Below are 12,878 nucleotides of genomic sequence, written 5' to 3' on the forward strand. Positions count from 1 at the left end.
CTTTCATTAATTTATTGTTCCAGGCACAACAAATGTCAGATATTTGGTTTGAAGACTAATATGACTATATCTAGGTAATAAAGTTGAGAACCCCTATTTAAACATTCTTTATAGACTCCTGCCTTGCAATTATTATTACTCTTCTGGTTTGCACATTTATATGGCATAAATGCAAAATAAAATGATTACATCAAATCATGGCTTTTTGGGTATTCTCTGGAAAAAAATACTTAAATGTGAATCACACATTTCTTTCCAGTGCAGCATTTAAACTTCACCTTCCAACCGCAGTTGTGATTGTTTTTAGTTTGTTAGCTGCCTGGAGCGTTATTTTAAGAAAGCAGAAGCACCATCATTTGCACACTCCTTATAGATCACACACCTTAACCCTGTCTTTTGTGCTCCAGTTTTGCAAAAGAAGTCAAGATGAAGAGACACTTACTTTTCTGGGGACTCCTGGCCATTTTTGTTAAGGCTGTTCTTGTGACAGGTATGTGGTATTTAGGAAATGAATCCAGATAAAAGGAAAAATATGGCAGAGATATGTTTTTCAGATGTAAATATTTGTGTTTATGCTTTGGTTGCCCAGCTATTCAGCCACTTTTTTCTAGCAGGCTTTAATCTTTGTATAGCGGTGATCTTTACACAGACAAGACCCAGTGTGAATCTTTTTATTCTTTTTTCTCTTCTGTTAGTGGTTTGCCTACTACAATGTAGACAAAAAGAAAATAGGAAATTGTGGATAACTATGGATAGTTCTACTTATATGAATGTCCACAGTGGATTTTAAAAATCAGTAATCCTCCCCTTGAGTCTCTTAAATTAATATTCTGGAAAAAGGAAGTAATAATTACTGTAAGTACAATATAGAATGCATTGGGATTTTACTTCCCCAGAGAGACTGGTATTAGTTTGAACAATTTTCCTTGTTCTGAGCCCACAGATCTATCATGACCCTTTAACAATGTTTAATGTTGTATAGGTTGCCTATACTTGATAGCTGAAAATATGTTATTTTGTTTATTGATCTTTCAAACAACTGTAGAAAATGGCATACATTTCAGACATAGAGGTATAGTATTAAATAATTTTCCCTTAGAAGGGCACATGAATAGTTTGGCTGGATTAATTGTTTCTAACACTTACTGAGCCTTTGATTCTTATTTCAAGACATAGCATTAAGAATAGTTAATAATTATTAATCAATATTAATTATTAAGTAATTATTAGTTAATAATAGTCATTTTATATATTTTATATAATTAGAATTAAAAATAACTAATAGTATTTAAAATATAAAATAGTGTAAAATATGTATATGTATGTATACATCTATAAATATTTATATTTAAAATATAAAATAGTATAAAATATGTACAATATATGTATGTATAAATCTATAAATATATTTATAAACATGTTTGTATACTTATAAACATATTTATATATAAAACATATATAGTTATACTGGTGCTCATCAACTTACTATGGGGTTATGTCCCTATAAACGTATTGTAAATTGAAAATGTGATATTTTTAATTTACAATGAGTTTATTGAGGGTTAACTACATCATTAAGTTGAGAGCGTACTGAATGCATATTGCTTTTGTATCATCCTAAAGCTTAAAAATCCCAAGTAGAACCTTCGTACGTCCGAAACTGTATATAAAATAGCTATCACTTACTGAATACTGTGTTCTAGGCATTATGCTAACTGCTTTACATATAGTATTTCATTTAATGCTCACAATAGCTATATGAGGATAGGTACTATTATTATTTCAGACATATAGTTGAGCCACTTGAGACTTAGAGAGGTGAAATAACTCACCCAAGTTCAAACAGCAAGCAAATGGTAGGTAGAACTCAGGCAATCTGAGTCTATAGTCCACACTCCTAACTACTATCCCATTCTGCCTGCATAAGGGCCTTTTAGTAAATTCATTTTGGTCATATCTGGCATGCATTGTTAGGTCTATTTTCTTTTTTTTTTTTTTAGAGACAGAGTCTCACTCTGTCGCCCCGGCTAGCGTGCTGTGGCATCAGCCTAGCTCACGGCAACCTCAAACTCCTGGGCTCAAGCAATCCTCCTGCCTCAGCCTCCCGAGTAGCTGGGACTACAGGCATGTGCTACCATGCCAGGCTAATTTTTTTCTATATATATTTTTAGTTGTCTGGCTAATTTCTTTCTATTTTTTTTTTTTTTTTTTTTAAGTAGAGACGGGGGTCTCGCTCTTGCTCAGGCTGGTCTCAAACTCCTGACCTTGAGCGATCCTCCTGTCTCGGCCTCCCAGAGTGCTACTAGGATTACAGTGAGCCACCGCGCCCGGCCAGTCTATTTTCTTATTTGCTTGAACTGAATTAAATTAAATTTAACAAATATTTATTCAGTACCTACTATGTCTCAAGTGCTCTTGGAATAAAGTAAGGCACAGTTTCTGTTAACAGGTTTGTTAGGAAAAAATACTGCCTATCAGTGAGAAAGAATGTTAGAATCTAAGTCTTGATGAACTGAAAATATTTGTATATTTTCTGGTAGATATAGTAGGCTGCCTAATATTTTTTAAATATTAACAGTAATGATAGTCTCTTCCCAGGTTTCCAGTAAGGATAAATTATATGCCATAATAAATATAGATATTTTCTTTTTAAGACATAGTCAAGTCATTCACTTGACTCTGAATCTATATTTTTGGTCAGACATTAAGTGTTCATTTATAGTTCACTGAGAAAAACATTCAAGAGTCATAGATACAGAAATAAAGAAGAGGACACCATTTAAGTCATTTTACTCTTTTCAGAACGTTAATAGGAATTATATCCTTATCTTGAATTGACTCCATAATGTTTCTTCTCCAATACCATACAGACTTGTGTCAGAAGATCTATTAAAGGACTAATGAATAATGGCATAATAATGCATTACAAGGTACTTCAAACAATTCTAAGTACAATAACAATGGTCTCAAAATGCTTTTGTAATGGCAGTTATTAAGACTGTAATATTGCAATTAGGTCCTCTGTGCTCTGGGAATCATCTCAGAAATAATTAGACTTCCAGTTACAATTATATCTATTCTCATCATTTAACTTTTATAACTTGAATTCATGTGCTAAATCTTTGTTTTTTTAATTGAGGCTTCATGGGAGGAATTTTTAAAGGTCACTTAGCTAAAATTATAGGGATAAAAAGATATTTAATATCATTATTATTATCTTAATTAGCACTATTAAGTAGAGCTATTATTAACCTCTTTAAAATATATTAACTGATCCAAGTCCAGATAATAAGAAATTTTATGTTTATTCTTTGTGACACTTACCAGACCTCTATGTCTAATATTCAGATTAGACTATGAATGTTGATACTCAAAGTTAAGGTTTTAATGGTCGTCTGTGTACTAATTAATTTATTCATTTTTTTCTATATACAGGCATATTATATTCCAATTGAGTTCTTACCTCACAATATTTTTAAATTGTTTTTGAAAATTTATAGCACTTTACGTCTATATATACTCTATTTTAAAAATAATTCCTATAAGAAATATAGCCCTTATTATTTTATTTGATTGAATCATTCATTGCACCATGGTAATCTGGTGGTTATTGTGAAAAAGAATATAATAAGTTTAGAAAAGTTGTGGTAGAGAACATTTAAAAGTCTTACAAAAATAAGGTTATCTTGGGAGACAACGTGCCTTTTCTTTAATTGCAGTTTATGCAAAAAAAATTTTTAAGTACAAATGAGAGTTCAGGAAGATGTGACATTTCAAGTCGGGCTTATATAGGCTAATGCTATTTTTTATACATTTTTGAATGAATTTCTTTGGTCTGGGAAAAATCCAATCTAGGTTTTTGTTTTCTCTCACACTTTGGCATTTGGCATTGACTTTTACAAGGCTGCATCATTCAGAGAGCTGTGCCTCTATTATAAGCATCAGATGAAAATCAGAATTCTTTCAGCCCAGGTTTCCAAAGCCTGGTCCAAAGAAAAAAGAGAAAATTCCTTTTAGAGTACATTTGGATTTCCTTCCCTGTGATGTGAGATTCCACTTAGAGAACAAATGGAGAAAGCTGAGACAGGTTGACCATAAAACTTCATTTTTCTGGAGGCAAGAAAGATAAATTAACCAATACCAAATATATAAATTGACTTTTGTTTTCCTTTCTTCTTCTTATGTTTTACCTTTCAAGCCCAAGATGAAGAAGATGAAAGGATTGTTCTTGTTGACAACAAATGTAAGTGTGCCCGAATTACTTCCAGGATCATCCGGTCCGAAGACCCTAATGAAGAAGACATTGTGGAAAGAAACATCCGAATTATGTATGTGGCATTCCATATATCTTGTGTTCCTGTTGTAAGCAGAGATACTTTCTGATATTAAGTATTGTTTGAATGTAATACCTATGTCTTTACTCCCGCTTTGGTGTGTAGCACCTTACATGAGGTTCAATCTTGTTAATGAGCTTGAGGCAATTTTGTAGAAGTTGCGGGCAGGAACAGAGGATTCCAGGCAATCTAACACCAGTTGGGTAGGCCAAATTATAACTGAAGGCTCCGATATAGTCATCAACAAACCCTGGTGATAGGGCGTTATTTCAATTTGAATCAGAACTTTCAGTTGCCTTTGATCAGTTTAAACTGAAACTTCAGATAACACTAAAAGCCTTATTTTGTACCATATATGGACTACTGAGTATTTCACGCTACTCAAATGTCTGTATAAAGATTGGGCAGACTGATCAAATTGACTAATTTGATTTCATCTTCATTTGTAGGTTGGACTTCAGATATTCATTTCATTTCACATGTAGTCCAGAGTTATATGCTATATATTCAATAGCTCCCATTCAATAGCAAGAATGCTAATACTGTTTGAGAAATGAGCTTGCTATTTGATCTACTCAGTAATAAGTTTTTCTTTTGAACCTCTCCTTTCTTAATAGTTTTCCCCCAATCAAAAACCTCTTGTAGAAAGAGAGCATAGCATTCAATCCCATTCAATCAATGGGAAAAGTATAATGTCTTTAAGAATTTTGTTTTAAGTTCTGGCTGGGTCCGTTAATAACTGGGCGCTCTTGTATGCAAGTTACTTATCCACTCTAAACTTCAATTTTTTTAATCTTTAAATAGAGGGAAAATCATGCCTACCTCACTGGGTTATCATAAAAATAAATTGAGAATATTTATTCATTTTACAATTGATATTTTTTTTTTGGCACACATTTTAAAAATTTGCTATTATCTATTCACTTAATCTATGTGCCAGTCACCATCGTCACTGTCCTGCTTAAAATCCTTTTGGTGGTTTCCCCAACATGGTTCTTAAGATGTGTTACAAATGCCTTGGCCTAACCTCCAAAGCTTAGCATAACTCTCAACATCATCCATTGCCACTTTTCTTCAACTTTATATTTAGAAGTCCGGCAATACTGTAGTGTCTTTATTTCCTCGCGCTCACAGCGCCCTCTTCCTCTTCTGCTTTTACACCTGTTAGTTCCTCTGTGTGAAGAACTCTCTCCCACCCCCTCGGCCTCGTTAACTCCTCCTTAATCTGCATGTCTTAGTTTATTCATCACTTCCTCTAGCAGGTTTTCTTTGACCCCTGAGATCCTGCCCACATGGCTCCCTGTTAGGGATAGAACAGCTGGAGAAACAGGTAGCTGAAGGGATGGTACCCATGACATTGGCGCTCAAACCACGCTGAAGAAGAGCATCTTAAGGTTAAATCTCCAGGAGGAGACTTTTTGAATGGGCCTCTACGACCCTGTAATTCATCTTTTTCTTTTATGGAATGGTTCTTTTTTATATTATATAGTTTACTGAAATCAGATAATTGATTTACTTCATGCCACTTTGCCTACTGTATATTGATCTTCCTTGATCTTACTTCCGGAAGTGTATTACCAGTACTGGGTTATTATGGCATCATTCCTAACTCCATCACTTACGAAAATGATGTGACTTCGGGCAAGTTGTTTAACTAATCTGAGCCTGTTTCCTAAACTTTAGAAAAGAGATAATTATGTATGCATAAATATATACACACATACTTTATAGGATTGTGAGGATTCAGTATAATAATTTATAAAAGAACACTGGCTCACAGTACACCCTCAGAAATGTTTATTCCCTTGTCTTTCTTAATAGACAGATTAGATAGAAGAAATAGAAGAATAGATACCTTCATTCATTCATTCATTCAACAAATATTTATTTAGTGAATGCCAAAACAAATATTGAGGGTTGGTACTAGGGATACAAAAATTTATATAAAATACAGTCCATGCCATCGAAGATTAACAGTCTAATAAGGAACTTTAAACAGTTAAAAAGGTAATTACAATACTGCATTGTAAATGCTCTGACAGGAATAGGCATAGGATGTCACAGGAACACTTAGGAAGGACCACCAGTCCACTCTTTGGGTGGAGCAGAAGGGCGGCAGTGGGAAGCAGGAAAGGGTGTTTTGGGGAGGTGGTGGAATGGATGGTGACTGTTGGCTGAGTGGGACTTAGCTGGGTAACTACGTGCGGGAAGTGAGAGCGTTAATAGGTGGGGCAGATCATTCCAGGAAAAGGAAACAGGGTTGCTGTGAGGATTATATGATATCATCATGTAACGTGCTTAGCATAGCACCAGGCACACTGTAAGTACTTAGTATATGTTAGAACTGTTACTGTCTTTGTTATTAAGACTTGGAAATAAGAAGAGCATGGGACGTTTGTGAAATTGCCAGCAGTTGTTTATAGCTGGTACGTATCGTGGAGAGGGTGGCATGGTGAGAGATGAGGCTGGAGAGTTAGGGGCATATTAGAAAGGCTTTCTATGCTATTTTAAAAATACCCTCTTGTCTGTGGGGAGACACTGTTGGTTTTGAGCAGAGAAGGACATCAGGACTTGGATTTTAGAAAGGCTACTTTGGCAATAATGTAGCTAACACACTGGAGGAGTCAAGACAAAAGGAAGGTATTGCTACAATCTAGGAAAGGATTGATGGTGTCCTGAATTAAGGCAGCAATAATGAGGAGAGAGACAAGTGGATGGATTTCACACATGTAAAGAATTAGAATCGACTGGACTGTGAGGCTGATTAGATATAGGCCGTGATGGGAGGGAGGATTCAGGGATGATCTCCAGGTTTTGGGCTTGCGTACCTATGTGGATGGTATTGGTAAATACTGATTTAGGAAACATGAGTTTTTCTTTGTTTCTTTTGGTAGGGAGGGGTTCATATGAGGAGGGATGATGACATAGATGGAAAAATGTAAAAGTTAATGAAATCACCTGAACTAGTTGTTAATCATCTAATTTTTCATGGGACATCACCATGAAAAACTTCCAGCTTTGCTACTCAGTTGTTGTGTGAACTTGGGTAGGCCACTGACCTCTCTAATTTATCATTTCCTCATCTCTAAACTATGGATAATAATACTTGGTCTCACAAATACTGAATATATTCTACATGCCACACATATAGCTAGGCACCGGGAATACATAAATGTTTTTGCCTTAAGAAATTTATATAGCCTAGGGCAGCAGCCACTCTGTACACAAGCAACTATGACATGGCATTTGTTATAATAAACATATTTGAGCATTAATGAGACTACAGAGGAAGAAGTTCATTGGGGGGGATGAGATCAAAGTAGTCATCACAGAAGTAAAATGTGAGTTGATTTTTAAAGGAAAAACAGGAATTTGCCAAGTAAACAAAGATAGGTGACAGAAGAGTTGCCAAGAGGTTTATTTTGAATGGGAAGTATTTAAAATATAGCAAATTACCATAAAAATCTGAGTAATAGTATTCCTATAGAGAGTGTATAGAATGCTAAATGTAATGATACATACTGTACTAATGAAATAGTAAGTACTGCTCTAGCAATATACTTTTACCAAGAGTAAATAATATCTGCGTTCCATTATTTTACTGTTTTCTTTCTTTTTTTCTTCTAGTGTTCCTCTGAACAGCAGGGAGAATATCTCTGATCCCACCTCACCATTGAGAACCAAATTTGAGTACCATTTGTCTGACCTGTAAGAGATTTTCCCTCATACTAATATAGATGTGGAAGTTAATAACTTTAAATTTGTTAGTAAGAATGTTTTGTAAAATATGTTGGGGTATAAACATTTACAAATAGAATCTGAACCTTTGAATACATTAATTCCTATGTTACTTATTAGGTGTCATAAATTCATAAAAACTTTGTCACAGATAAAAATTAGCTATAAATTTATTCCAAAGAAATTATTGCCATTCACAGAAGAAGGGCCAAATTATCTTCACAGTTAATTAAGTGGATTTCATCTTATAAACATGCAGGTGTTTCTCTGGAAATGATAGAATCCAATATCACTTTTAAAAAAAAAAATTCTTCCTCTCTTGTCACCACGAATAACTTGTTTAAACAAATATACAGTGGGATATAAGCCTAACACAATAGAAATTGCTGTATGGTGTAGACAAAACAATCATATCATTAATTATGTTGCTTACTTGCAACTAATTTTTATATATTGAAGGTTGAAAATCTCAAACCATTCTGCATTTTAAAGCTGTTTAGGTCTGAAAGGAGATATCCTTTGCTAGTTGTCAGGTCAGAGCTGCAAGACTAACTGATTTTGGATAGTGATGTGTAGTCACTCAGATTCTGAGACAGCATTTGATGGGGGTGGTCTAATGTGTGTATTTGTTTTTCAGCTGTAAAAAATGTGATCCTGTAGAAGTGGAGCTGGAAAATCAGATAGTTACTGCCACTCAGAGCAATATCTGTGACGAAGACAGTGCCGCAGAGACCTGCTACACTTATGACAGAAACAAGTGCTACACAGCTGTGGTCCCGCTTACATATGGTGGTGTGACCAGAATGGTGGAAACAGCCTTGACCCCAGACTCCTGCTATCCTGACTAACTTGTCATTGCTGACTGCACAGCTCTATCTTGAGAGGCTCTCCATTTTGATCCAGAAGTTAATATATTTACAACCAATGAATTTGAAACCAGGATTTTTTTTTTTTTGGGTGACATAAAACTAACTTTCGCCCCCAAATAATTTAAATGGTAACATCGTTATCTTTGTTAGAAAATAACTTCTCCATCATGTATGTTCACACTGTAAGCATTAAAATTTGTCAATTATCATGCTTGCCTGAAGAGGTATACTCCCTTATGAATACAGTTTCTAGCATTAAAGAAAAAAAAAATAGACATGGGGAGAAAATAAAACTCAAAGAGTAAAAGTCAGGAGGCATAAGAAAATGTTACCTTTTTTTTGGCTTTTGTCTTGGAGAGCCAGAGCTTTTGCATTTTCTATACTCTTTTCAAAATGTTTCACTGTGTAGAGAAAATATATATGTAAACATATTTCAATTATGTCTTCATTAGAAAAATAATTGGAAAGCATGTTTTAGAACTATTTATAAAAATAATTTAAAATAAGATCTCTAATATATATGAAACCAGTTAGCTGAATAAATACATAATTGAAAAATATATTTTGACATAACAGACAGACTTGGAAGCAGATGACACAGATTTTTTTTTTTTTTTGACAATCAGTATAAGAAATTCCCATTGGAAACCATCTATATTGTAACTAAATCTAATGAAATATGTATTCTAAAATATGTATTTTCTAGCACAGTTTGAACAATTAAATAGATTCATAAGCATATACCTGTGTGAAATAATTTATTGGAAAAAAGTTTGCTCATGTTAACTTTCTTATAAGTTAAATGTAACTTGTTATTGATGAACAGTGTGTAAGGACGATGTAATGATGATCACTGATTTCATATATGTACATATAGGTGAGGTGGCCTTGTCATTTTACACCTAAAATTAGATAAAAGGGCAAAGTTCCTCCTGATAAACATGGTGTTTATCATGGCACACAAACTTCTTTATGGCAGGAAGCCAAGGCCACCTGACATATATATCAAAGGATACTGTGGAAAGTAAATGGTGACTCTGGATTTAAAATAGTGGGAGGGTGATTAGTAAAAGTCAGTTTCTTGACAAGGCATTGTTCTGTTTCCTTTTTAAAAAAAAATGTCAACAGTCATTTTTAGTAACTCCCACTGGTTATTCATTGCTTTTTTAGGGCTATGGGTAGGACACTCTGGCACTTCGGTAGGAATCATAGTTTTGATGTAGTGAAGATATATTCCTTGGGAGCCGTGAGAACTATTTTTCGAGGTGCATATAACTCAAGCGCAGAACACAATAAAAAATAACAACTTTTTCATTAAATTAGAAAGGATCATTTTGGTTTTGAAGTTTTTATTCTATTTTCATAATAAAACACTGTGGTCCCAAGGAAAAAAAATTTTTTCTAGTGTGGCAGTCAATGTGTTAATAACAGTTTAGCAGTTACTGTGTGCTAGAACCAATCTAAATGCTTTATAAATATTAACTCATTCAGTAGAAATCTGGAGTAGCTGGTAACTCTTTAAGTGAGAGTTACTGCAGAAAGATTAAAGCCTTCTTGTAAGTCTTATTCATACATTTGCTTATATTAGTGGAACATTTAGCAGGAGTACACTAAAGACTCACTGTAGACGTGGCCATGAAACAAGCCTCTTGGTTCTCCCTGCAAAGAGTATAATTGACCTACGGCTCCAAGATCCAACACTGTGCCTCTGGAGGGTCACACTTTCTATGAGCTGCTGCAACCAATGATTACTGAATGTGACAGAGTTACTGAGAAAACTGACCCGATAGGACGCTGACTTGGGGACTCCCCATCAGCTTTGCTGAACATTTCTTGGCACCGCACCACCAGACGTTACCTAGCAACCTGCCTTCCTATCTTCTTTCCTGCACAGGGGTCAGACTTGCATCAGGGTCTAAGGACTCTCTCAGCCTTCTTGGACTTCCTGCCCATTTTCCCTCCCAGATGTTTTCCCAATAAATCTTTTGCACCTCTAATCTCATCTTGCAATTCTGCAGGGCTTGAATTAACACAATAGCCAATTATGATCTATCTGATTTAATGATGACATTGAGTATTCTTCACATGCCAAATGGTTTATTTATGCCATCTCATTTAATCCTTACAATGACTTTTGGTATTTTATATTATAAATGAGAAAACTAACTCAGTGGACAATTTGAGTGGTTCACTTGTTTAGTGACAATGAAAACTCTGAATCACTCTGCTGTAGCCTTAACAAATATCAGATGAGGCTCTTAGATGACCCATTATGTCCACTGTAACATTTTTTTATAGCTCATGTGGCATTTTGATGTTAATGTGACCAATTCATTGACCTGTCATAAGTCTATTATCATTTTTGGACTTTCTGCCCTCCCTTTTAAATTTGCATTAAGTGGATGGCATTTTAAAAAGACAAACATAAACAGGTATCATTGGTGAGAGATGTTTTCTTCTGCACAATTCTTGACAATTTAGCAATTTGCCTGAGTAAGCCCACTCAGCACCAGCCAGATAAAGATTATATTAATTAGCAATAAGAGTCATGCTTCTTTGTTCCAGGCTCTTAGAAACCATTAGACCCAAGCTAAGCACTTAGTTTTCACTTTAAGACTATTGTCATTTTTAATGATTTTTGTGCGACTTGATATTCAAAATGAACCATATTCACACTTCTGCAATCACAAATACCCATATTTGTGCACTCATAAGCAGACATGCACATACTTCCTGACCTAGGAGCAGCGGGTTAGGAAAATTACCCTTCAGTGAGCTTTCCTGATCTTGGCTTTGGGGTAGAAGTGCTGTCTAGTGAATAAATCCATGATCTAGGTTGGAATACAGATTTTAAGCAACTAAATGACACCAGGTAAGTTAATTCAATCTAAGACTGTTTCCTTGTTTGAAAAATGGCAGTAAAAATAACTATGGTGGATTTTTATAAAAATAAGCATGCATGCTGCATGTACACATCAATTATTACTGCTGTTGTAGCAGTCAGCAACACTACGTAAACTGCAGTTATCATGGGTTTATTGTCTTTTGGCTCTTCTCCCTGCCTAGGTAACAAATCAGAGAAAACTGTAAATACATATTAGATCAGTGATTCTTAAATTTTAGAGTACATGAGAATCACCTAGAAGATTCGTTACAGTAAATCGCTGAGCCTTGCCCCCAGATCTGCTGATTAAGTAGTTCTGGGGTGCAGTTGGAGAAATTGCAGTTCTCACAAATTCCCAGGTTCTTCCGCTGCTGGGAATTGCTTGTAAGTCACTACTTTAGAATTGTGAACCTCCACTCCCACCTAGTGGTTGAATTATGAAATGCAATGACTATGCAGTTTTAACATGGATCGTTTCCTTTAATCCTCATATAGCACCCTATGAAACAAGTACTCTCTTCCCTATACAAATGATGAAAGTGAGATGTCAGGAGATGAAGTAACCTGCCTAAGGTTTTACAAGAAGTATATGGAGAACTGATAGTTGGATCCGAGGCTGTCAGACTCCAAAGCCTATGCTCTCATTTTGTATGTTATCCTTTCTAAACATTTGCAGACCATCTTCCCCAGCAATTCCACTTCGAGGAAGTAATCAGAAATACGGACAAAATGGGATAGAGATATTTATCATAATATTATTTAGAACAGTGAAAATTCATAGCAGACTTTAAGTCCATCATCAAGGGAATGGTAATATAGGTATGTATACTTTAGAGTATTTTACAAACAAAAATGAAATTTCAATTATTTTAAATTTTATGAAAATTGCTATTCAACTTGAAGAGGAAAACGTAGGATATTGCATAAAAGAGTGATTTTAAGAACACCCCTCCTACACATACATGAGAAAGACTTGAGGGAAAGAAGCCAAAATGTTTTTATTTGTTTTCTTTTACTTTTCAGTATATTAGTATAGTATATGCCAAATATTCT

General features: G+C 34.7%; 1 protein-coding gene across 2 annotated transcripts; it reads left to right on the forward strand.

Moving 5' to 3' along the window:
- The first annotated feature begins 307 nt into the window (after window positions 1-307).
- JCHAIN (joining chain of multimeric IgA and IgM) lies at window positions 308-9,312 on the forward strand. Of its 2 annotated transcripts, none has more exons than XM_069458242.1 (4): window positions 308-490; window positions 4,199-4,328; window positions 7,962-8,042; window positions 8,710-9,312. In XM_069458242.1, the coding sequence occupies exons 1-4, from the start codon at window positions 427-429 to the stop codon at window positions 8,918-8,920; spliced, it is 486 nt and encodes a 161-aa protein (XP_069314343.1). In that variant the 5' UTR covers window positions 308-426; the 3' UTR covers window positions 8,921-9,312. The 2 variants fall into 2 exon arrangements, with proteins under 2 accessions (XP_069314343.1, XP_069314345.1); XM_069458244.1 differs by having other exon boundaries at window positions 4,205-4,328.
- The last annotated feature ends 3,566 nt before the right edge of the window (window positions 9,313-12,878 follow it).

Source organism: Eulemur rufifrons, chromosome 24 (assembly GCF_041146395.1).
Source record: "Eulemur rufifrons isolate Redbay chromosome 24, OSU_ERuf_1, whole genome shotgun sequence".
NCBI lineage: Eukaryota > Metazoa > Chordata > Mammalia > Primates > Lemuridae > Eulemur > Eulemur rufifrons.

What these genes read in the sequence shown, in the direction of transcription:
- JCHAIN (XM_069458242.1), top strand. Translation starts at nt 427, where the DNA reads ATGAAGAGACACTTACTTTTCTGGGGACTCCTGGCCATTTTTGTTAAG. An exon ending in TAAGGCTGTTCTTGTGACAG is followed by an intron (nt 491 to 4,198) that starts GTATGTGGTATT and finishes TTACCTTTCAAG; the next exon opens with CCCAAGATGAAGAAGATGAA. An exon ending in GAGTACCATTTGTCTGACCT is followed by an intron (nt 8,043 to 8,709) that starts GTAAGAGATTTT and finishes TTTGTTTTTCAG; the next exon opens with CTGTAAAAAATGTGATCCTG.